The sequence below is a fragment of the Anabrus simplex genome, chromosome 3 (genome assembly GCF_040414725.1).
Source record: "Anabrus simplex isolate iqAnaSimp1 chromosome 3, ASM4041472v1, whole genome shotgun sequence".
Classification (NCBI taxonomy): domain Eukaryota; kingdom Metazoa; phylum Arthropoda; class Insecta; order Orthoptera; family Tettigoniidae; genus Anabrus; species Anabrus simplex.
The window spans coordinates 411,008,992-411,035,709 of NC_090267.1; the positions used below are offsets into that span (position 1 = coordinate 411,008,992).

Genomic DNA, 26,718 nt, shown 5'->3' on the forward strand with positions numbered 1-26,718 from the left:
GTAGTATCTGATTTTGAAAAAATAACAAATGAGTAATCCGCAGTGTGGATAACATCCATGAAAACACAAGTTCTGAAATAACTGATTGCTGTTTCATACCAATCTGAATGTGCATGGGGTTTTTCACGACTTTTACGAAAAATCGGAGAATTTCCCAAGATCCAGTGATGTTACATAGAGGTACTGTACAACCGGTTGCCGCAGCTAGCAATGTATAATAAAGATGTGGATGTTGACTGTCTGAGTTTTGTGCAAACGTGTGCGGGGTGAAGAGAAGCAGCGTGGTTACCATGGTAGCTGCCAGTGGTGTTCATTACTGTTAGGTTACAAATGCAAGACAACCCTTGATTTTTCACAGGAGATTCTGAGGAAAAAAAAAAAAAGGTCTTGGATTCGGAGCAATATTGTACAAAAACTAAATTAGGGCTGGTGCAACAACTTGGGTCCCTACATTGGAATAATTACAGTCTCATGCAGTTGCACGTACTTTTGTACTCTTCTTTTTCTCTTCCTTTCTTAACCTCAAAACTTTTTTTTTTTTTAAATCGCTCACCTTTCTCTTTCAGACATCTACTTCACATTGACGCACTGACAAAATGATCCTTTCTTTGGACTAAATGGTCCACGGATACAAGCTGTAGATGTGCCCAGCAGCCTTGTAACAACTCACAAATTCACATAATCTACTTGCCAAGAATTACTTGTTTAAATATAATTGCATCCCACAAATATCAATGTAAATGGTCTGTTATTGGACATTACCCAATATAGGGACCCAAGTATTTGCACAAGCCATAATTTAGTTTTTGTAATCATCAGATGATCAACATCAACCTTGTGCAAGACTTAATGCACTTACGAACGTGTTTCATTGGTTTCAATTTCTATGATAACAAATATTATGACATACCAAATGTTTGTAATGACATATCTGGTGATTGCTTTTGTTATACTTGATATTATTCCTATTATGGCATGTATGGCTGAGGATGACATATGTTAAAAAAGAGGTCAGAACTAGTCCCAGAATGAATAAACTAGATACAATAAATTAAGTGTATTGAATACATGAACCTTTCTTACTTTTGTTTATGTTCTGATGAGATACATTGATCACTGCTGCTACCTCAAACAATAACAGCAGATCTTCAACAGAGTTCTTTCCTTACATTAAAAGTGTAGGTACATTATTAAAATGAGTTTCTAGGCTACTTAGTGAAGATCATGACCGCTTATCTAACTGCACCAAGCAACATGAATTTTAACAGACTTAACATCCAAATAAACTATGGTTTGACAATGGCTCACTTTTAACTACGCATAATTCTTGCATTCCTTGCAGAGAAACAACTTACAAAATGGATTTGCATTAAGCAAGATGATATGATGCATGGGGCTAATAATAAAAAAAGAGAGAGACCTTCCAGAATGTTCATGTTAATAAAATGTTCATCTTGGGTGAGTTTGTATTAATGAGATTTTACTCCAAGAAAACTTTCATGTTAGAACCACTCATTAAATCGCTCGTGTACATTCGTGAACTAGGATATAACCACTGGAATCAACAGCATGAGATATATACATTTTTTGCTAGGTGGCTTTACGTCACACTGACACAAACAGGTCTTATGGTGACGACGGGATAGGGAAGGCCTAGGAGTTGGAAGAAAGCAGCCGTGGCCTTAATTAAGGTACAGATCCAGCATTTGCCTTGTGTGAAAATGGGAAATCACAGAAAACCATCTTCAGGGCTGCCGACAGTGGGATTCAAACCCACTATCTCCTGGGTGCAAGCTCACAGCTATACATATTTAAAACAAAGAGAAAATGGTTATTTCTTTTCATTAAAAATATACATGGACAAATAGACAAATATAGGAACATATTACATAAATTATCACAGCACTACCTTGAATATACAGAGCTCTAAATCTGTGACAACAGAGCTTGAATATAAGGATTGTTCTTTGCTTGGATCTCAGCCTTGAAGTCGTCCAGTTGTTTCATTATTTCTTCTTCACTCATGTTTTCAGTTTGTAACCCCTTACACTTTTTCAGGAATTCAGCAATCAACGCCTCACCTTCCTGAAATCCACAGAAGTGATTACTAATCTGTGCTACATTTTACATGGAGTGAAAAATTGTTACAAAGTTAGTAATTCAACATCCAGTACAAGAAATGACAATACCTGAATTATTTGCTTCTTATCAGCACTTTTACAGTCGAAGTTCAGTCCCTGATAATCCTCCAATTCAGCTTGCTTCTTTTTTGCATACTGCACAAGAGACAAATATTTTACAAAAATTAAAACATCTTTTCCAAGTCATATACAATACAGTTGAAGTATTTGCTACTATTGAAAATGGCTATTAATTACTGTTTTAAATGCAAAGAATCCTACAGTATTTTCAGTGGCACAAAAAACATATACGAGGGCCATCCGGAAAGTAGTACCCGTTAGCGCCGCATGAAGTGTTGATGACTCGGGTAGCCGCTGGGCAAGGTCAGACCACGCCAGTGGCTTGTCTGCCTGCTCTGTGCGAGCTTGCGTGATGCTAGCATTGCCTGTGTTGTATCTGTGATCATTTAAAATGCTTAAATAAATTGAGAACCCCGCCAGTTGTGAAGTGAGGGCCGTGATTAAATTTCTTAATGCACGAAACGTTCGACCTTGTGATATTCATCGCCAATTAACGGAGGTGTATGGAGACAGTGTGATGGATGAGTCGTGTTATCGGCGCTGGTGTCGCAACTTCAACCTGGGGAGGGGGAATACACACGATGAGGAGCGTTCAGGGAGACCATCTGTCATTACAGACCAACTGCTGAGCGCAGTAGACGAATGCGTGAGGAACGATCGGCGCGTCACAATTGATGAACTCTGAACATTTTCCTAACGTGTCTCGAACAATTGTTCATGAAATTGTCAAAGGCCATCTGCATTATTCAAAAATCTGTGCAAGGTGAGTCCCTTGCATGCTTACAGAGGAGCACAAAACCAAGCGTATGGCTGCAGCACTGACGTTTCTGGGACGTTATTCCGATGAAGGAGACTCTTTCCTGACTCCATTACTGGGGACGAAACATGGGTTTGTTATGCATCACCAGAGAGTAAACGACAGTCAATGGAGTGGCATCATGCTCATTCACCAACCAAACCAAAAAATTTCAAGACAGTTCTGTCCACCAGGAAACTCATGGCAACCGTTTTCTGGGATCGCAGAGGTGTACTGCTCACTGATTTTATGGCTCGTGGAGACACAATTAATGCTAATGCGTATTGTGAAACATTAAAGAAATTACGGTGGGCAATACAAAATCGACGGTGAGGTCTATTGTCCACAGGCGTCATTCTCCTTCATGACAATGCCAGGCCTCATGCATCTGCGATAACACAACAACTTTTGCAGCAATTCAAGTGGGAAACCTTCGACCATCCCCCGTATATCCCAGACTTGGCCCCTTCGGATTTTCATCTCTTTACGAAGCTTAAAGACTTTCTGGCGGGAAAAAGATTTGACAGTGACGAAGAACCTAAACGAGCCGTGACTACGTATCTCAACACGCTGGCGGCGGAGGACTATGACGCTGGAATACAAAAACTCGTCCCACGTTATGACAAATGCCTAAATTTGCTTGGAGATTATGTAGAGAAGTAGTGTAAAGTATGCTCCTTCCAATAAAAATGTGTATATTTGTTAATATTTACTCCTGTGTCTTCATTGCACAAACGGGTACCACTTTCCGGATGGCCTTCATAAGAAGTACAGAGACAATAATAATAATGATGATGATGATGATGATGATAATAATAATAATAATAATAATAATAATAATACTTAATAGTCACAATGATGTAGATGATATTGGTTATAATTAGCCCTCAGACACCACTTGATGCATGTCACAATTCCAAACTTGGAACTCAAGTATAATGGAAAATGTTCAAAATATGCAAAACATAAGATACTCATCAGGAGACAATGAAACATAGAAAAACTGAAATCTTCACCAATTAGCCAGGTCGAGTGGTACAGACGGTAAGAGTACTGGTCTTCTGAGCCCAAGTTGGTGGCTTCAATCCCAGCTCAGTCCAGTGGTATTTGAAAATACTCCAGCCTCATGTCCGTAGATTTACCAGCACATAAAAGAATTCTAGCTCCTTGGTGTCTCCAAAAACCATAAAAGTGGTTAGTGGAATATAAAACCAATAACATTATTACCTTTAATGTGGGTGAAAGCGACGCAGTGAAGGTATTTAATTCTACAACCCTATCTGATACTTGTTTGTTTAATAAGGGCCCATCAGCATTGCTCTGGATGCACTGCAGTACACAGGCTTATTGTACTATATGTCTGATACCTAGTTTTTGAGTTAAATTATGAATTCTAAGATAGCTGAAACCACAGAGGGTTCAGGCTAATACACTCTGTAGGCACTTCCTTTTTCACAGGTCTATGCTGATCTTTCCATCTTCCTTCATTCTGGCTGACTGTGGACCACATTAATTTGATTTCAGCTGCTTCTGCACTTTGATCTTCATCCAATACTCCTGTAGTTTGCCACCCCCACTATACCTTCCTTCCTCTCCCTCTTAACTGCATAGTTGACATGGAGTTAACAAAATTGGCTTCTAAGGAATGTCCAGCATTTTCAGCTGGCAATCATTCTGTGTGGCCTCAGATGTTTATTTTATCTGAATGAGGAGTCAAAGCTTTCAATTCATTCTGTGTAAATCTGTTTTTACATTTAGCAGTTTTTCTTAATGTGAGGATTTCCTAATAGGACAAATTCTAAATGTTTATGGGTTACATCAACTCAAGGTAATATACCCTTATGGCAATACCATGGGGATTCTCTACAGAAAGTTGTGGTCCCTTCACAATATAAAAGGTCTATAGTTGTAGAAGTATAAAACTGACCTCTATGACATTCTGAGGGAAGCGAGCCATCTCAGAAACATGGATACCAAAGCTCTGGTCACAAGGGCCGGGTTTCACTTGATATAAGAGAGTCAAACAGTCCTCAGAAGTCAGAGCTGTAACATGCTGGTTACGGACAGTAGGAACTTCTTCAGCAAGTTGAGTCAGTTCGTGAAAGTGTGTTGCAAATAAGCAAAACGCTTTCACTTCCGAAGCCAAATATCTGGAAGAATAAAGAAACAAAGAACATAAATTTTATTAAGGAGTATAAAAAATATGTATGAATTACAATTAGTTCTGTGGAATGCATACAGTTAGAGACTGGCAAATAAGGTATTTATTTTCCCTCCACATCATCTTCAACGTAATTCTCTCCATTATATGAAAAGTCAATTTCAAGCCGTATACAGAGATGGGAACAAGAAAAGGAACACATAACAGGATGAACATAATGGCAGGTCAGTGAGGGTCGAGGGAGCAACAGAAAGAGGACACAACGACAAATAAGAAAACATAAAAGCGCAAGGCCAATCTCCACATCTTCATACAACGCAGTGTTCGAATAGAAGGTTCTCTTCTCATCAATCCTAGTTCTTCTACATCCATCTCTTTTAAGCCCCTGACGAGGTCTTTTAATCAACTTCATATACATGAACTGTGTTAGAAAACAGGGTACTTCCGATTTTACTAATTTCAGATCAAATTATACGTTAATACAGTTTATTCTCCAGGTGAATATAGACTGGAACAGAGGACCTGGAAAAAGAATTTCTTGGCTGAAGAACTTGAGAACATGGTTCAGTACAAGTTCAGAGGGACTTTTCAGATCAGTCAGAAATAAAGGATGTGTTGCCACACTGATTGTCAGCATCTGAAATGGATAGGCACACCAAGAAGAAGAAGAAGAAGAAGAAGAAGAAGAAGAAGAAGAAGAAGAAGAAGAAGAAGAAGAAGAAGAAGAAGAAGAAGGCAAAAGTAACAAAAGCATCACAGAGGGATAAGATTGTACACTATGTTATCTGCTAACAAATGGGAAGAATGGCATGACCAAATTAGTGGTGAATACCAAGACAATGATTATGACAAGGAAAAAGAAAGAGAAATAAATAATAATGTGATTTGCTTTTATGTCCCACTAACTACTTTTTCGGTCTTCGGAGACGCCGAGGTGCCGGAATTTAGTCCCGCGGGAGTTCTTTTACGTGCCAGTAAATCTACCGACACGAGGCTGACGTATTTGGCCACCTTCAAATACCACCGGACTGAGCCAGGATCGAACCTGCCATGTTGGGGTCAGAAGGCCAGCGCCTGAACCGTCTGAGCTACTCAGCCCGGCAGAAGAGAAAGAAAAGGAGCATAACAATATTGGATAAAAATATACTGAAATTGTGGAGAACTTCAAATTCTTAGAAAGTGAATTAATAAAGAATTTAAGACTCGGTATGGAAATCAGCAGGAGGGTATAACTTGGGAGGGTGAAGCTTGGAACATGGAACCTGATAAGAACAATGATCTCAGTGAAAGCAAATAAAAATGTACAAGGCATACAACATGCCTATTATAAAATATGCACTGACACTGGTCGTAACAACAGAAATGTGTTACAGAAGACAAGGAGAGACAGTGAGAAGTGAGGATATATGACAAGCACTAAATGTGGACAAGTTTAGTGATAAAAATGGAGAAAAATACAAAGATGATTTGGACATATTATATGGATGAATAAAGAGAGAATCTAAAAAGAAACTGCAAATCAGAGGAAAGACAAGCTACAGTTGATGCAGATTACGATATGTCTAGTTGAGAACAGCATCAAACAAGATGACCTGCAATGGAGTACAGTAATGGACAGTTACTGTCAGATACACTCAATACTGCAAATACAACATTACTTAAGGTTTTATAGTGGAGAAGCAGAGTAGAGGTACTACTATCACAATAAATTTCTAATGCTCATGGGTAGCAAAACAAAGTGATGACCGAATAAGTATTGTTGCCAACTCACAAGCATTAAAAAGAGAAGGGTTGAACATTTTCTTCCTTACTTTTTTCGCAGAAAATTATACAGTTTTGTGATAATGTCGCTTTTCAGCAATAATTTCCCCTTTGACCGCAATCATGAGGTGAAATCCGTTAACAGCTGGCACCTCTGAGAATTTAACTGTGATGGAAGACTGGAATGCAGTGGTAGGCGAAGGACGAGAAAGTCAGCAATGATTATAATTTAGTCCTTGCTAATACTTGGTTCAAACACCACAAATGACAGCTGTATAGCTGGACGATACCTGGAAACAATGGAAGGTATCAAATAGACTTCATTAAGATTAGGCAAGGATTCAGAAACAAGGTGTTGGATTGCAAGACTTTCCCAGGAGCAGACATAGACTCTAACGACTAGTGATGAGCGAAACTGTGATTTGTGAGTCACAGTGCAGTTCGATATATCGTGATTTTGTGATACCAGTGATTTTTAGTCGTGACGCGATCATAATCACCGCATTGTCCGTGCTGCCTGTGATCATGAGAATGCCTTGTTATTGTGACTAGCCTATCTCTGTGTAAACAATTATAAGAAAATCAGCCACCTAAGGTTTTGTATTTAATAAACAGCCTACATTTTGGTTGCATTACAGACACCAATTTACTTCTAGGCGTACAAACATATTCATTTTTGCATTTACATTTGTTTTTTTTGTGGACATGCTGAAGTTCAACTAATATGTCAAGAAAAATATAGGACCAGAGTATCAGTAGTCATGAAGTGAATGCTTTGATATTTGCAGATGATATGGTGATTTGGAGAAAGGAAGAAAAGGAAGTACAAAGGAGACTGGACATTTGGAATGGAAATCTGAAGGAGTTTGGAATGGTAATTAGTAAAAAGAAAACTGTAGTCATGCACTGCGGAAAAGAGAAAAAAGAAGCCAAGTGAACATAGACGGAGAACGGTTAGAGAATGTAGAACAGTTTACATATCTGGGTAGCAAATGGAAGTAATAAAATCAATCCTGAAATTAATAACAGACTAAGTAAAGGTACAACATTTATCATCAAGTCAGAGAGCTTTTATGGGATGTCAAAGTACCCAAGAGAAAAAAATTATCATCATATAGACAGTATTTCATACCAATTGTAACATAGGGACTAGAAACACTCGTAACTAATAAGAGACAAGACAGTAAGATCCAAGCAGTAGAAATTAAATTTTTAAGAACATCGGTCAAAAAGACAAGAAGATATAGATTTCAAAATATTAAAATCAGAGAAGAGCTAAATGTAGAACCGTTAGTACAGAAGATACAGAAAGCAAGACTGAGATGGTTCGGACATATAAAAAGAATGGGAAAGGAACGGGTAGCAAGAAGGGAATTGGAAAGGGAAGTTAAGGGAAAGAGACCAGTTGGAAGACCGAGAAGAAGGTAGATGGATCAGATTTGGAAGGACATTTGAGAAGCTGGATTGGATGTGGCGGAAGTAATGAAGCAGGAAAAGTGGAAGGACAGAAAGGAGTGGAGGAGGCTTGTTAACCACACCCAGGTGACTGGAGTGAGACACTGATGATGATGATAAGGAACAGTGGTGATTTATACCGTAACGGATTATTTGGTATGTACCATTTCAACCACATACCAGCCCTCCTGCCATTCTTAAATTTCTGACAGTCATGGGAATCGAACCCGCGCCCCCAAGGACGGCAGCTAATAACACTAACCGTTACGCTACGGAGGCGGATTTTATTTGGTATGTGCTAGGAAAGAAATTCTACACATTTATCTGGCACAAGTGAAAAATATAATGATTAATAACTAAGAATAACTAAGAAGAGTAGGAACATTCCTACAACACTTTTCGTTCAGAGTTTGCTCTTCCTCTTTCTAGAAAACGCCATTTCGGTCAACTTGCCTCCTAACACTGAGCTCAAGTAACAATATGAGAGGTAAGAAAGGGAAATACCCCCTGGACCTTCCAAACTACAGGGTAAATACATGTTTTTTTACTATTCTAGGTGAGTCAACTTGACAATTTCCTAAAACTCATATTGCAAGCGATGCCAAGGATTACCAGGATTTCTGTTATTATTATAATTGGGAGGAATGTGTTGAATTTCTATAAATACCTTATATACTGACGATATGCTAGACGTCCTTAAAAAAATGAAATCTACAAATGTCCATATGGATGGTAATAATGGTGATGCTCCTTCCTTGAATGCATCGCTTCACGTGGATATCATTGCGGCAGCACGTCATGATATCACGACTGATCACAGCATCGATCACAGTCACAGTTTATGTAGCAACATTTCCTAGTTCGGTATATGGGGTTAAGAGGGCGCATGACGATCACTTGAAGTGAAATCACGAAATCATGGCTGATTACAGTGATAGCGTAGAACGTAACAGTCATTACTCGTGATTTGTTGATATCAGTGAAAAAAAATCACAGTTCGTGAAATATTGCCCATCACTACTAACGACAACTTGTTGGCCAGGGAATGCCACGTGAAGAAATTGCAGAAAGGAAGGAATGCAAGAGGATGGGATCTAGACAAGTTGAAAGATGAAAGAATGAACACATTGTACAAGGACTAAATGAAAAGGGTGAAGGAAACACAACATAGGAAGAATGAGGTGAGTAGGGCTGCTGAAGAAAGGAAAGATCAACTAAGAATCAATGGATAACTTAGGAGATACTAGACCTAATTGATGATAAAAGTACAAGAAGAAAAAAATGAGGTGGGCAGAAAAGAACACAGGCAATTAATGAAGTGGATAAAAAGTGCAGGACAGCTAAGGAAGGATGGCTGAAAGAGAATAATACTGTTATTTGCTTTACATCCCACGAACAGCTTTCAACGGTTTTCGGAGACGCCAAGTGCCGGAATTTAGTCCCACAGGAGTTCTTTTACGTGCCAGTAAATCTACCGACAGAAGGCTGACATATTTGAGTACCTTCAAATTACCAATCGACTGAACCAAGATTGAATCTGCCAAGTTGGGGTCGGAAGGCCAACACCTTAACCATCTGAGCCACTCAGCCTGGCGGCTGAAAGAGAAGTGCAAGGATGTTTTAGGTTGTACGATCCTACGAAATGCAGATACTGCATATAGGACAATCAAGGAAACCTTTGGAGAAAGGAAAACTAGGTGTATGAATACGAAGAGCTCAGAATGAAAACCACTTCTAGAGAAAGAAGGCAGAAAGATGGCAAAAACACATCTAACAATTGTTTCAAGGTAAAGAAGTAGATGATATGGTTCTAGAACAAGAAGAACTGGGCGAGTTGGCCGTGTGGTTAGGGACGTGCGGCTGTGAGCTTGCATCCGGGAGATAGTGGGTTCAAACCCCACTTTTGGCGGCCCTGAAGATGGTTTTCCGTGGTTTCCTATTTTTACACCAGGCAAATGCTGGAGCTGTGTCTTAAATAAGGCCACAGTCGCTTCCTTCCCACTCCTAGGCCTTTCCTATCCCTTCATCGCCATAAGACCTATCTCTGTCGGTGTGACGTAAAGCCAATTGTAAAAAGGAAGAAAAAGAGGCTGTTGATGTTGATGAAATGGGAGATCCAATTTTGAGGTTAAAATTCTACAGAGCTTTTGAGAGACTTAAATAGGAACAAGGCACCTGGAACTGATGACATTCCCTCAGAATTACCGACTGCCTTAAGGTGCAGTTTCCTATGTGCAGCCATCGCTTGCGATTGCTGCATGCAGGGGGCGCATGCGTTGGACGCATGGCCTTGGCAGTTTCCATCGTGCAGTTGGTGCGCGCGGCTCAGAAGGGCCAGTCTACTCGTGCAATGGCAAGTGTTGTGACACAAGCTTTGTTGTACATTTTAAAACAACAGGAAATTGAAGACAGTATCATGCTGAAAAATAGAAAGAAAGAGAAGGAAGAAGGTAGATAATATGTATTTAAGGAGAAACGAGGAAGGATATTATTCCAATTTAATTTCCAAGCACCTGCTGGACGATGAAATAAAGTTTCATCATTTTTTTCATTTAACGAGATATCAGTTTCAATGTGTATTGTCTACAATTAAAAGTGACATAGAGAAACTTCCGTCTAGAAGAGTGAGAAGAGTAATTTCACCCGAAGAGAAACTTGCTGTGACCCTGAGGTAAGAAATTTTAATAAGAGAATACATTATTTTAAAAGTCACCACCACACGCAATTAATACAATATTATCTGCTTTTATTTATAGAATGTTCATAAAAACATAAAATCGACTTTATATCTCAAAGAGTGGTTAATTTATACAGTTATATGACAATAATTTGTGAATTAATTATGACTGGTGATGACTTATTTTATATTTATATTTCATTGCTTTGACAGGAGTTGGAATTATATGGTAAATAATGAAATTAGCATATTAAAAGTGAACAAAAATACTTATTATTGACTCGTTGAAGGGAATACAATAACACCATTATTGGTAGGTGCCCTAGCTTTAGTCTCCAGCTCCATCACCACTTGAAGATGGCGCAATTTGGCTTCAGACTGTAAATAGTCTGGCAGTTTTTTTACTGACAAAGCCAAACTTTTATAAAAGAGGTCTATTTCGTAATCCTTTTGCACACTGTTAATAGACTCCAGTAACTGCAGCCTTTCTTTACGCGACTGGTCGAAAAAGTCCTCAAAACTACTCCTCTCACTTCTTGGCCGTTTTCTTTTGTTTTTGCCGCTGCTCGGTGTTTCAAGAGACGGATCTTCGTCTGGCGCAGATTGCACGTCTTCTTGGAATGGCCTTGCCATTTCTTCCATATCTTGGGAATCTGCAGCCTCAATGCTTCCAACAGTCGTTCTTTCTGACTCCACAGATTTTAAGAAATCGAGAAATGGAGCCAAATGCCACTTCCGCTTTGCCTGTTCCCCCGATCCCGTTCCAAGCTTCTCCTCCTTGTTCTGCCTTTTCCACGTATCTCGAATGGATTGCCACCTCTTCTTGCAGAATTCACCTATAAAGCAATAAATAATACTGCATACCGGTAACCTCTTTGCGTGCTTAGTACTAATTTTCATTACATATCATGTGTGATTCTTATTTATGAGCCTTTACATGTATTACCTATTCAATTCTATTTTCTATTTCTATTTTGCAGTTACATAAATTGTATTATTATTAATAATAATAATAATAATAATAATAATAATAATAATAATAATAATAAATAAAGCACCTATACTGTAATGTTATCCTCTTTTGCAGGTACTTAGCAACAGGAGAAGCCTTCCATTCCCTGAAGCATGCTTTTAGAATTTCTCATAGTTACATAAGTTTAATAGTTAAAGAGGTTGTTTCTGCTATTTGTACAAGACTGCTCAACGTCTTGATGCCGCCACCAACAGAAAGTATTTGGAAGTCGAAGGCCACTGAATTTTGGGAAAGATGGCAATTTCCTAATTGTGTCGGAGCAATTGACGGGAAACATATCCGGATTGTATGCCCTTCGAAGAGCGGGTCTCTGTTCTTCAATTACAAGAACTTTTTCTCCATTGTTCTTTTGGCAATCGTGGACGCGAATTACAAGTTCGTTGCAGTTGACGTCGAATCATATGGAAAAGAAGGTGATAGTGGAATATTTGCCAAGTCGAATATGGGCAAAAAGTTGTATTCGAACAATTTCGACTTTCCACCAGAAGCCAATTTGCCAGGTTCTGATAGGGTTCTGCCACATGTAATTGTTGGGGATGAAGCATTCAGGCTTCACAAGAACATTCTGAAACCATTTAATAGGTCCCAGGCAAAGGAGAATTTTGAAAAGGCAATTTTCAATTACCGTCTATACAGAGCCAGGCGTGTTTCTGAGAATGCTTTCGGTTTACTGTGTCAAGTTTTCAGATTGTTTTACTCCCCAATCGGAGTTAAACCTGAAACCTGTGACAAGTTAGTATTAGCTGCATGCTGCCTCCACAATTTAATTAGGGAAGATTGTCAATCACTTCTGACAGAAAATAGTGAAACAGCTGTGAGGAACATGACACCTCTGAGTAGAAATGGAGGAATCGCCCAGGCAGAAGGATTCCAGGTTCGAGATTCTTTCATGGAGTTTTTTGTAGCAGAAGGCAAAGTTGAATGGCAAGAGAGAGCAATTCAAGGCACATAATTAGACCAGGGATTTGGTATGGACAGCTATATTTTGCACTATACAGTAAAACCTCTTCAAGACGAAAGCTCGTCCGAAGTAGAAACGTCTTTATTGCATTGTGAAATTTGAGTAAAGCGGAATCTGCATAACACGTGAGTGGAAAATATTTTATTTACGGAGAATATTATTGTATAATACCGAAAAAGTTATTGTGGCAATGAAATCACTTGAGTTCTGTGTTGTACTGTACAAGCAAATACTGGCCATGACAGCCACATTATGTTCAAACCACGATCATATACACGAACTTCGGTGCAAAAGTGACGTAAACCAATTTACCATTCATTGATTCTCACTCTTCCAAACTTTTTAAATTATCGTACACAGTTCACGGGTGTATTCATAACAAGAAAGAAAAAACAAGTGTGTGGATGTATAGTGTTGTGAAATATTATTATTATTATTATTATTATTATTATTATTATTATTATTGAAATCCGTGGATCACTTGTATACATCAGTCAAGATATTCAAGTGGCATTCAAGAATAGATATTGATACGTTGTTAATGTTTTCTTTCATAATTTTCCGTTTTTTCCGAATGCAATGCAGAAACAAATCTACCGGAAAGCAAAGTCGATTCCTTGGAATTCCGCCTTCATCCGTATATATGTTTTGTACATAACGCACTTTTCCGCTTGTATAAACGTGTTCCATTTCAATATTTTAAGCAGTTGTGAAATAATGTAAACACTGTCAAAATAATGCAAAATACACAATATTCATATCAATTAGTATTCACAAAGCAATGTTTCCAATGTACGGTATGATTATTTGTAATTTTTATATTTATTATAAGCATATGAGTCATTAATTAAAATGAGATGTTAACATAAATATAGTGTTTCTCGAAAAATATCCATTCAAGAGCAAATAATATACTAATTTTTGTTTCCCACTATTCATAAAATGCTATGTGACTTGAAAACTTTTGTAAATACGTTGTGTAAACATTTTATAAAAATGAAACCGTGGGGCAGTTAAAAATCACTCACCTGTTTTATCATTGAAATTGGAGGCTATTTCTTCCCAGATTTTGTCTCGGAGCACAATAATTTTATAATCCTGATGGGAGCAGTCATATAGTTCCCGTCTTCCGGAAACAAACTCGATAAATCTCGCATCTTCGTCTTTAGAAAAGCTCATCATGAGATAATACACGCACGCGTCCGCTGCACCCGACTGGTATACTCAGCACTGCCTGCGTCTACTGCATGCGATGGTTTCTAGGAGCTGCATGAAGGAAACCAGTCCTACAGCATTCCATTGTAGGAGTCGGGGGGGTATGGATGCAGTAGTGGTCGGCAGCAGACGCATGCGATCGCTGAACTTAGGAAACCGCACCTTTAGAAGACACCAACATGGTGACGTTATTCCATTTAGTGTGTAAGATGTATGATACAGGAGAAGTGGCATCCGATTTTCGACAGAATGTTGTTATAACTATTCCCAAGAAAGCTGGCGCTGACAAGTTTGCAAATCCAATCATTGCTACTTTCAAACCCTTCTGGCTAGTCCACACAAATTTCCACTTTAAGCATTAACACCAAATTGCAGTGATTTGGGATGCATATCTATAGTGATAAATGGTATGGAAGTAAATATCTTAGGCCTGGTTTCATCAACACATGTTAGTACTTAACAAGGTGTTAAATCATTTTAACATACGATTTAAGAAAATTTGCGTTTCATCAACAAATGTTAACATTAACAAATGTTAAACTGCGTATTAAAGTTAACATCAGCCATTTCCAACGTTAAATGGCTAACATTAGCATTTAGCAACCTGTTCCAAAATGGCTGCTGTAAATCTCGCTTTCGAGGCGGAATTGCTCTATTTAGATCTTTTACAAAACAGTCCTGATCGAAGAAGAGTTCAGCGACGTAATGACTTTGAAAATTTGACGGATTCGAAATTTCTTCATAGATACAGGTTATCGAAAACAGTCGTTGCTAAGGTTGTTGACGAAATTGAAGTGAGGTTAGAATATCCTACGAAGAGAAACCTCTTTCTCCAATGTTGCAGGTACTGATAATATTACGAGTTTTTGCTACTGGTTATTTTCACATAATGGCCGGAGACAATGCTGGAATTTCTAAAGCCACTGTTAATAGAGTTGTTTGTCGTGTGTCTGCAGCCATAGCATCCATGAGAAGGAGGTATATAACATTCCCTTCAGTAGAAGAGCGTCAGTAAATTATCCGCGACTTCTATGAAATAAGCCGTTTTCCTGGTGTTTGTTCTACGTGCAATAGATTGCACACATGTAAGAATCCAATCACCTGGAGGCAATTGGGCCGAAATATATCGTAATCGAAAGGGATATTTCTCTGTTAATGTTAATGTTCAGGTGATTAGTGAGCCTAACCTCCAAATCAGGGATATACTTGCTAGGTAGTCTGGTTCTGCACACGACAATACAATATTTAATAACTCCCATATCGGAGCACAGTTTGAAGTGGGACAATTAACGAAGTGATTTTGTTAGGTGACAGCGGATACCCGCTAAAAAAAAGTATCTGTTTACCCCATTGAAAACCTCGCGGACTTTTCCCCCGCCTCGTCCTTTTCTTTTATCGTCAAGCCATCTGTGCGCTTGCACTCAATAACTTATATATATATTTACTAACTAATTCAATTAACAACTCTTCTTCGAAGGAGGAAAAATTAGAACTACGATTCCGTTTCACTTCACGCGCCATATTTTACAGCTGTGCTCAAACAAAAGCGCATCGAAGTGCGCTGTAAAACAGCATGTTCGTACCACTGCCTCCTTGATTCGCACTAGTTCGCAATATTGGGAGAGTTAACAGTCGATTAGTTAACATTTCACAAGAAAAGTTTGATGAAACGCAAGAAACCTAACAAGATGTTAAATTTCTAACTCCGTATTAACTAACTACTTGTTAGTATATATTTAACATGTGTTGATGAAACCGGGCCCTAGAATAGCAAACACCTTAGCACTGACTACAACCAGTCTTACAACCCTGGTGGAGCCAAGAACCTTTGTTTTGGATTTACTTTATTTTAATTTTGTACTCCTCCTCCAAGCCTCTGTCCACACCATTAAGCAATTTCTCCAGATCTTCTGCAGATTCAGATAAATTAACAATATCAGCAAATCTCAGGGAGTTTTGATTTCCTCTCCGTGGATTGTGATCCCTTTCTAAATTCCCCTTTGATTTCCTTTATCACCTGTTCTATATAAACATTGAAAAGGAGATGAACAAACTGCAGCCCTCCGTCACTCCTTTCTGGATTACTGCCCTTTTTTTCTTTCCATAGCCTTCGATTCTTATCGCTGCAGACTGATTTTTGTACTAATTGTAGACATCTAATTCTTCCTTCTGGAACCTAATTGAGGTCAACTGCACAAGAAGCTACAACTGTAGAGACAGACTTGAAACAATTTACTGAAATACAAACTGAACATCATTTCACTAACGAATAATTTATTAATTTAAATGATCAAAACTTACTTGGCTATTGACCATGCAATTCCACAACCTTCGTATGTTGATGTTCCTCTACCAAGTTCATCAATTATTACCAAGGAGTTGCTAGTTGCAGTCTGAAACACAGAAAGAAGTATGCTATTAACTACAACAACTAAAGTTATATTTTACAGAAAAACTGCAGTGAACTATGTATCACAAAGCCTAGGTTAGAAGTGAAACCTGTCTGCAGATGAAGGGAGAGTAGAGAATCTCCAGGATATAATAATAATTTTGTGTGGCTATTTCTAGCCGAGTGCAGCCCTTGTAAGGCAGACCCTCCGATGAAGGTGGGCGGCATCTGCCATGTAGCTGTGTGTTATTGTGGTGGAGGATAGTGTTATGCGTGGTGTGTGAGCTGCAGGGATGTTGGGGACAGCACAAACACCCAGCCCACGGCCCACTGGAATTAACCAATGAAGGTTAAAATCCCCGACCCGGCCGGGAATCAAACCCGGGACCCTCTGAACCGAAGGCCAATACGCTGACCATTCAGCCGAGTCGGACATCTCCAGGATGAGATGAGGAAATTAGAAGTACATGAATATCAGTAACAAAATGTTCCAAAGAATAGACAATAAGCAGGTTCAAGGTATAGAAAGAGAATGGGTGGCATACAAGGATGCTGTAGTAGAAACAAGGGAATGCCTAGAAACAACGGGATGTAAAGATGGGAAAAAGTGAACATCTTGGTGGAATGATGAAGTCAGGACAGCATGTAAACATAAAAAAGGCATATTGAAAAAGGTTCCAAACAAGAACTGATACCGATAGAGAATTTTATCCAGATGAAAGACAGAGTGAAACAAACTATTGTAGAATCCAATAAGTTCTGAAAAGATTTCTGTAATAACCTGGAAACCTTTTAGACAGTAATAAAAACTGTTAGAAAGGGAGGGAAAAGGGACATGAATAGTGTTTTGAGTAAGTCAGGTGAACTCATAGTAGATCCCAGAGAATTACTGGACAGGTGGAAGAAATATTTTGAAAATCTTCTCGACATAAAAGGAAATCTTTCTTTTGACGTCGCGAACGACTGAGGCCAATGATGTCAGTGATGGAAGTGGAAAGGATGGTAAATAAACTCCATTGTCATAAAGCGGCAGTGACAGATTAGACCTGAAATAGTGAAATACAGCAGGAAGGCAGGGATGAAATAGCTTCGTAGGTAGCATGGAATGTTAACCCAAACTGCGCAGCCACTTGCTCGGTATATGACAAAGCACCAAGAAAGATGATATTAGCTGTACTGAGATATTATGGGATGCAGGGTACATCCTTACAAGGAATCAAAGTCATTTAAGTCAACAATTGGGCTGGAATGAGAATTGATAGTAGGATTTCTTGGTCCGAGGTACTTACAGGAGTTAGGCAAGGCTGTTATCTTTCATCTTTGTTGTTCATAGTTTATATGGATTCTTCTTCTCTTCTTTATCCATTCCCTTTTCCAGATTCTCTCTGGGTAGGGTAATGTACCAAAGCCCCCACCTTACTCTATCTTTGCACATACCTGCCAACTTTACAAAACAAAAAATCAGGAGATTTTGATATGAAAATCAGGAGAAATCAGGAGATACATTATTGGTCAAAACTGCTTATTCTACGTCTAGCACAGTACAGCACTATGATATATTTATCACACTTATTGTCTCAAAGCCCGAGTGTTGCTATACGAAGCTACAATGCTAAAAATTACACATCTCTATTCCCTCACAGGAAGTATGCGAGTGTGATGATCGGTCTCTGATAATATTTCCAAAAATAGCATGAATTCATGCTCCACACGTGTGAATCAGTCATGCACTTAGATGCCATTACTTAGCAAATGCATAGATTAATATATTGCATCAAGCTTCCGTGCGATTATGCGAAGCACAATACTATCTGTATCAAATAACTAGCTGATGTACTCGTGCTTTGCTACGGAATTCTCAGAAAGACTGTCCTTACAGTTTTCCAAACTGAAGTGTCAACATAGGTCATTACAATGACGTCAGTACAGCACTATGATATATTTATAACACTTATTGTCTCAAAGCTACATTTTCTTACTTTTAACGAAAATAACACGTGTCGATCTAACAGTTCAAAGTTCCAGAGCTAGAATGACCAGGACGCAGACAGCCGTGAACACTCCTGTGTAATTATTCCGTTGAAGTGTGCACACTGCTCATTCCAATCACTGCCCCAGAGTAGGGATTGAATAGCTGGAATACTATGCTCATCCAGTGTGTTACATACCAGTAGTATCAGAAAATGTATGAACCAGAGGAATAGCATGTTAAAGAAGAGCGAGATCTAACTTCCCTGTTACTTTCCGCCAATAATCAGGCAGGCTGTTATACTCAATAACAGTACGCAACAGTAATCCCATCTATCGGAGATAAATGGTAGAAGAATACACAAAGCACATCACATCAAACAATGGCCAATGTAATGTTATTGTTGATCATTTTTATGAGCTTTCTATACTGCAGGCCTTTACATTTAGTTTTCTTCTGACTCTGTAATATTAGAGCATCTAATGTAAAGTGAGTCCTCCTTTCTTTCATGACTCCCTCTTGTGTTATTATTCCCGCGATCATTCCTTCATGACTTTATCATTCTTATAATCATCTTCACAATTTAATTTAATTTTAGTCGGTACACTAAAACTGAATAAGACATAAATAATCGGAAATTGTATTCTCTATTACTTAGTTACGTAGTAATTATCAATATGACTAAGATAGGTAATCAAAAATTAAATTTCTGGCACCTTCCCCTAAATTACCATTTTGTGAATAAAAATTATGTATAGCATAGACTGTAGTTCCTTATTCCCTGACATAACATACCGATTTTCATTAAATTCTGTTCTCCCATTTTCTCGTACCTCGGCGCTTATATGGACTTAGCAACAAAAATCCAAATTCATGAATATCTCTTATCATAGCCGGTACGGTAAAAATGTATAAGACATAAACGATACGAAATTTAATAATATATAACTTTAGTTATATAGTATTTATCAACAGGGCCAATAAAAATATAAATATTTGAGAATTACATCTTAGGCCTTCCCCTACACTACCATTTCACTCAGCGTGAATACAATTATTTATGGCCTAGATTATAGCGACCTATTCCCCGACTTTATATACCGTTTTTCATTAAATTCTCTTCGGCCGTTTTCTCGTGATGGGCGTACATACGTACATACATACATACATGTATACAGTCAGAAATTATGGAAAATTAAACTTGCATTTCCCCTTGTTGCCATGGTCACGGCCGGTACGGAGATATTCTTTTTTAATTCTGAGCAATGTGCATACAAAACTCTTATATTCTATTTATATTGAGAATTAGTCAGAATTTTCTCCAAATGGCTCCTAAAATCTCTAGAAAAGTCACTAGTCGTTATTGAAATTCTGTCACTAAATTACTAAAAAAGACTCCGTATATAACGACTAGTCTCTAGAATCGTCTAGACTGATGTGAACGAAAACGAAAATAGCACGCAAGAACGAGAGATTGACAATCGATATACGCGTCGCGATATACAGGTTTCAATAAACATCGCACATTCGCGCATTAATAAACGTCGATTTTCGTTTGAAAGCGGCCAATGAGCGAAGGACTTCCGGTCACTGGTGTAAAAAAAGCTGAAACAGCGGGATTTGAAATGTCTGAAGTTCACCAAAAAATAAGCTAAAATCGGGAGAAATAATAGAATAATCGGGAGGTGGGAAAAACTGTCGAAAATCGGGAGTCTCCCGTCTAAATCGGGAAAGTTGGCAGGTATGTTTGCACCATTCCTCTTCTAGTACTTTATTGCTATTGACTCCTCTATTTGCAATGCAGTCCACAACAGAGCTCCTCCATCTCATTCTAGGCCATCCCCTAGGCCTCTTTCCAGTCTGTATCCATAAATGTTCTTTTTGGTAATCTCTCTCTTGGCATTTTTATGGATTATCTACTGAAATGTATACAGTGGCAGGGGAGAGATTCAGATAGGTGGATATGTAGAAAGCAGTTTGGCCTGTGCAGATGACAGTATCTTTTTTGGCAAACTGTACTGAAAGCCTGCAAACTAATATCTTGAAACTTGAGTATGATACGACAATATTTCCTAGATCAGGGCCTCTCAAACATCCAAAATCTCACGCATGCAAAATGAGGCGCAGAGGTACTGTGCACCATGCATCGGTCCTACTTGGCTAGGTTTGGACCAGCATTTTGTCTCGGAGCGACTCGACTAAGCTCGGCTCAACTTGGCTCGGATGATGGAGCCCTGCAGAGCAAGTGAGGAAGGGGGAGAACAGGCGGAGCGTGGGAGACAGGTATAGGAAAAGAGAAGGGCACCGCTATTGCTCAAAATCGAGGAGTGGAGGTCTGCACTCTGGTCAACCTAGCGAAATCATCTTATCCACCTTGCACCGGTGCCCATTCCTAGACTGATGTCAGTAGGGAAGGAACCAAAGAGGATCGAATGTCAGATCAGGAATATTAAACTGGAACAAGTAGATAATTTCAAGTATTTAGGATGTGTATTCTCCCAGGATGGTAGTATAGTACGCGAGATTGAATCAAGGTGCTGCAAAGCTAACACAGTGAGCTTGCGATTGGGATCAACAGTATGTATGTTGGGTCATTAGCCCGAAGGCTGGTTTGATCCCCAACAGCTATACCATCAGTTGTGATAAATGGTGAGATCTATTACACACTAAAATATATTTGATTATTATTTAGGTTATATGTAGGTATGTGGAGAATGGTACTTGCAGTAAGAATCTTCAGCCTGTGTGCACAAAATGTGAGCATGGATTCTGTTATTTTGCCATACCAAAGCATTTATGAACCTTAAAAGACTCTGTTGTCTTTGTCATTGAAATAATTTATTATTAGCTATTGTAAGTGTGAAAAGGAATGATGAAGAGCCAAATGAAGTTGTATAAAGAAAGGAACATGAAAAGGAATGCATAATAGGATGAATACAGTGACAGGTAGAGGAAACCATAGAAGAAAAAGATAAGGACCGACATATTTTTTTTTACAATGTGATTGACGTCACTCTGACATAGATAGGTCTTATGGTGACAATGGGATAAGAAAGGGCTAGGAGTGGGAAGGAAGTGACCATGGCCTTAATTAAGGTATTTTTTTTGTTAGTTGCTTTACGTCGCACTGACACAGATAGGTCTTATGGCGACGATGGGAGAGGAAAGGGCTAGGAGTGGGAAGGAAGCGGCCGTGGCCTTAATTAAGGTACAGCCCCAGCATTTGCTTGGTGTGAAAATGGGAAACCGTGGAAAACCATCTTCAGGGCTGCCGGCAGTGGGGTTCGAACCCACTATCTTCCGGATGCAAGCTCACAGCTGTGCACCCTTAACCGGATGGCCAACTCGCCTGGTAATTAAGGTACAACCCCCAGCATTTGTCTGGCATGAAAATAACATGAACACACAATCCCCACATAAAAATACATTGCCAACTTCAAATAGATAGGCTCTCTCCTCATCAATCTCTGTTCTTCTACACCAATCTCTTCCCCGCTTCATCAGGAGGGCGGGCATCAACACTTGTTGAGGGGCCATCTTGACAGATCTTCAGTCTAGACATAGGAAGTGTATAATAAGATAACTGGATGAATACAGGGAGCAACATAAAAACAGATAAAGATGAATACAGATGGTAAAAGGTTAGGAACACAATAATAATAATAATAATAATAATAATAATAATAATATTTTTTTTTTTGCGAGGGAGTGTAGAAAATCTTTCGTAAGATGCTTGTGAGGGTCCGCACTCAACAAGTGTGTGGAGAATCTTACCCACTAAAAACCACACTCCCTTTTCCCACGATGTTTATCTCCGCCCCGGAAACCGCTCTTGCATTACTTCAGGACGGATGTCGTGCTTAATGCATCTTGTGCTTCATCTTCCTTCTTCTACTTTACTGTCTCTCGCAATCATCCAGGTCTTTCTTCATCTGACGCAGAATATTTTCTACGTAGACTGCCACCTGGTCCAAAGATTCTTGACTTCGGAGCATTACTGACACGATCCCTTCTGGCATCAATTCTCCCTGCATAACTTCTAAGCATCTTCGTTGTGGCAGCCAATGAACACACACAAAGAAAGTATGTAATACGTCATCGATATCACCGCAGTATATGCACACCGGACTAGTTGCTAACCCTAGTCTATGAAGAAATTTTCGGAAGTACCGATGACCTGTCAAGAACTGTGTGAGATAGTAGTTCACTTCACCATGATTTCGGCCAACCCATACGCCTAGAGAATGTATCAGTCTTTTCGTCCATTTCCCTCTAGAATCATCTTCCCATCTTGTTTGCCATCGTTGCACTCTGCGACTACGAGCCAAAGCCTTTGCCCTTTTTTTCCCTAGCTCTTCTTGTGTGAGCCAAATTTCTTGTCTTTCGAATGCCAACAAGTCAATAGAAGCTACTGCTGCTACTACTAGAATCGCAGGTTCTGATACTGTACAATATGCGCAAGCAATTCGTAAAGCTGCTCTCCATTGTACAGCCGCAATTCTTGTCCGATATTTCGCAATTTTTAATGATTCAGCCCAAATTTCCGAACCGTATAGCAGTATCGATTGAACAGTCAACATGAGAAGCCGCCTTTTACTAGATTTCGGCCTCTTGATATTTCCCATGAGTCTACTAAGTGCAGTCATGGTTTTTGTTGCCTTATCTGTTGGATGTGGTTCCAATATGTAAGCTTAGTATCAAGCGTTACACCAAGATATTTTGTGCTCCTAGTTGTTTCGATGGCTATCCGCCCGACCTGCATCGGTACAACAGTATTAATCCTTTTCCTCGTCAGGAGGACAATTTCCGTTTTATGATCTGCGAGTTCTAACTTGTGATTTATCATCCATTCTTTGACACGTCGCATCACCTGATTCAATTTAAATTGAGCCAGCTCTAGGTTACGGGTTACTATCACAGCAGCCACATCATCAGCATAACCCACAAGTTTTACATCTTCTGGCATCTCCAGCCATAACAAACCATCATACACGATATTCCAAAGGTGTGGTCCGAGAATTGAGCCTTGCGCTGCACCAGCTGTGATCTGTTTTCTTCTCTGACCATCTTACGTGTCGTATAACAATGTACGGTCTTTCAAATAGTCTCGCAGTATATACATGATATATTCTGGTAGCTTGAAAGTTTCTTGTAGAGCATCCAAAATATCACTCCATCTTGCCGAGTTGAAAGCATGTTTAACATCTAGAGTCACAAGAAGTGTCAGCTTTCTAGAGTAATGATTACCCATTTGAGCTCGTTCTGCTGTCTTCACCACTTCCTTCACAGCATCTAGCACTGAGTGACCTCTGCAAAATCCATGTTGTTGGTCAGATAGGTCGCCAGCTAATCGGACTGCTGCTAGTATTCTCGGTTGTAGTAGCTTCTCTAAACCTTTCCCGGCAGTGTCCAGCATACATAGAGGTCTGTAACTCCCAGTTTTTCCTTTACTGATCAGAACCAATCTAGCTACCTTCCAACGAAAGCTAAAAATTCCCGCTTTCAAACAACGATTATACATTCTCAACAGCAGTTGAGGACATAATTCGACTGCCACCTTTAGTACTTCTGCTGGAATATCATCTGGTCCAGGGGCTTTCTTATTTCTAAGGGAATTAATTGTTGTTATCAATTCTTCAGTTGTAAAAGGTGGTACATTATCTAGTTCTTTCTCGGCCTCATTATCAATCCTCTCTGCATGATCAGGGAATAGTGTGTGTACTATTTCTTCCATGGTGCGTAGATCCATGATAGGGCTTGGTAGCATACCGAATTTCTTCATAACGATTTTATACCCTAATCCCCATGGATTTTCATCCACTTCCTTAGACATTTCCCACCACTTGTCGGCTTTACTCTTTTTAATTGTATTTCACAGTCTTTTCTTCATAGTCTTATACTCTACTGAGAGGGCTTCATCGTTATGTCATGCTCTTTGTGTCCTTCGTCTGAGTCGCAGGCATTGTTTCCTCAGCTCAGCAATTTCTTCATTCCACCAATATGCTGGACGCTTGCCTCTCCGTTGTTTGATTCTGGTCATTGATGTGTCACATGCTTGCTGAAGGAGTCACATGGTGTGTTCCATGCATTTTTTAGCAATTATGCTTCTTTTGCCTCCGTGACATGTATCCGTCACACAGTCCATTCCATTCAGTATTACTTCATGAAATTTTTCTCTATCCATAGTGGCTATGTTCCATCTTTCTGGCTTGCGCGTGGTAATCCTTAGATGCGGAGTCTCTTGAAGTACATGAAAAGTGATATACTGATGATCGCTTCCAGTATATGCTTCAATTACTCGCCATTCAGTTATCCTAGACGCAATGTCTTCAGAAGCAAAGGTTACATCTGGTATAGTTCCCCGACATCCTGGTCGCCGAGAGGTTGTCACATTACCAACGTTGATAACCATTAATCCCAATCTGGCGGCCATCTCCATTGTACGCCGCCCTCTAGAATCTGTTTGAGGCATGTTCCATTCAACTGCTTGAGCATTAAAATCACCAGCAACAACTAGGTTAGTGTTCATCCCTTGCAGAGTATCTTCAAGCCCATCTAGTTTTGTCTGGAAGTCAGAAATAGCCTCATTCAGGGTAAAATAACAGCTGACAAAAATTACCTTCTCAACTTGGACCCAAACAAACCCATCCCCACATCCTTGATTTATTATTATTATTATTAATAATAATAATAATAATAATAATAATAAATAATAATCGATGAGTCTACTAAGTGCAGTCATGGTTTTCGCTGCCTTATCTGTTACCCGTTGGATGAGGGCCCAATATGTAAGCTTAGTATCAAGCGTTACACCAAGATATTTTCTCTTTCTGTTGGTCCCTCTTCTCATACTGACCTGTCATTTTGTTTGTCTTGTGTTCCTAATCCTTTTAGCACCTGCCATTGTGCTCATCCAATTGTGTGCTCCTATCTCTAAATGACAAATATGGAAACATGAAAGGACAAGCACAATCTCCATATCTTCAAGTAAATAGGCTCTCTCCTCATCAATCTCTTAAATACCAGTAGTTTGTATATTTTAGTGCGATTTGACTCTCGTCACTTATTTGTTCCTTTCCAAACTTCCATTATTATTATTATTATTCCACCAGGAGTATGAAAAATCAAAAAGCGCCAGGACCAGATGACCTTCCGGTAGACTTCTGGAAGTTGCAGGAATTAAAAGAAACCGTGACCAACAGGCTGATCAACTTTTGCAATGCCATAGTTGACTCTGGCTCTGTCCACAGAGATTTGACTATGAGCATCACTGTGCCTATATTTAAGCAAAAAAGGTGACCCAGCAGAATGTGTAAATTACAGTCCAATTCGCCTCCTGTCGCGTACAATGAAGAGTTTTGAGAGAATCCTTGATCGGCGACTGTGTGACATTGTGGCATTAGTACCAACCAGTGCAGCTTTGTCAAGGGTGCTGGAACAACCAACACCATCTTCGCTGCCAGAGTGCTCATTGAAAAGCACCGTGAGAAACAACGGCCACCGCATATTGCCTTCCTTGATCTTGAAAAGGCTTCTGACCCTGTTCCACATCATATGATCTTGTATGCACTTCGTGACCATGGTGTACACAAATGCTTATCAAGTGGATCAAAATGCTTTACATGAACACTACAAGTCGTGTACGTAGCGCTGTCGGGCACCTCTGAGAGCCCCACAGTGAAAGTCGGTGTACACCAAGGGTCGGCATTGTCCCCATTAATCTTTGTTCTTGTCATGGACACAATTACACAGGATCTGCAAATGATGTCCCACTTGCTGATACCACCAGAAGTGGATTACAGCATCAAGTTTAAGATTGGAATAGCTGTCTCTTACAATACGGTCTTAAACTGAACAAAAAGAAGACCGAATACCTGGAAACCATCCCAAGCAATGGTTCAATTCAAACAAACACTACAGTTTAAGATCGAGCTTAGGTCAAGTTGATGGAGAGACCTTAACGAAGACCATAAGCTTCAGGTATCTAGGATTTCACCTTCAGACTGATGGTGGGATACGTGATGAAGTGCGAAGTAGGATAAAGGCAGCATGGATGGGATGGAGATAAGTCACAGGCATACTCTGCGACAGAAGAATGCC

General features: G+C 39.4%; 1 protein-coding gene across 2 annotated transcripts in view; it reads right to left on the bottom strand.

The window, feature by feature from the left end:
* Positions 1 to 1,825: 1,825 nt before the first annotated feature.
* spel1 (DNA mismatch repair protein spel1) overlaps positions 1,826 to 26,718 on the bottom strand; it is a 235,254-nt gene continuing 210,361 nt past the window's right edge. For both annotated transcript variants that reach the window (XM_067143390.2, XM_067143391.2), the window contains 4 exons: positions 16,562 to 16,653; positions 4,925 to 5,147; positions 2,190 to 2,276; positions 1,826 to 2,085 (listed from right to left, as the gene is read on the bottom strand). In XM_067143390.2, the coding sequence (XP_066999491.2) occupies positions 1,927 to 2,085; positions 2,190 to 2,276; positions 4,925 to 5,147; positions 16,562 to 16,653 (561 nt within the window). In that variant the 3' untranslated portion in view covers positions 1,826 to 1,926. The remainder of the gene's footprint in view (positions 2,086 to 2,189; positions 2,277 to 4,924; positions 5,148 to 16,561; positions 16,654 to 26,718) is intronic.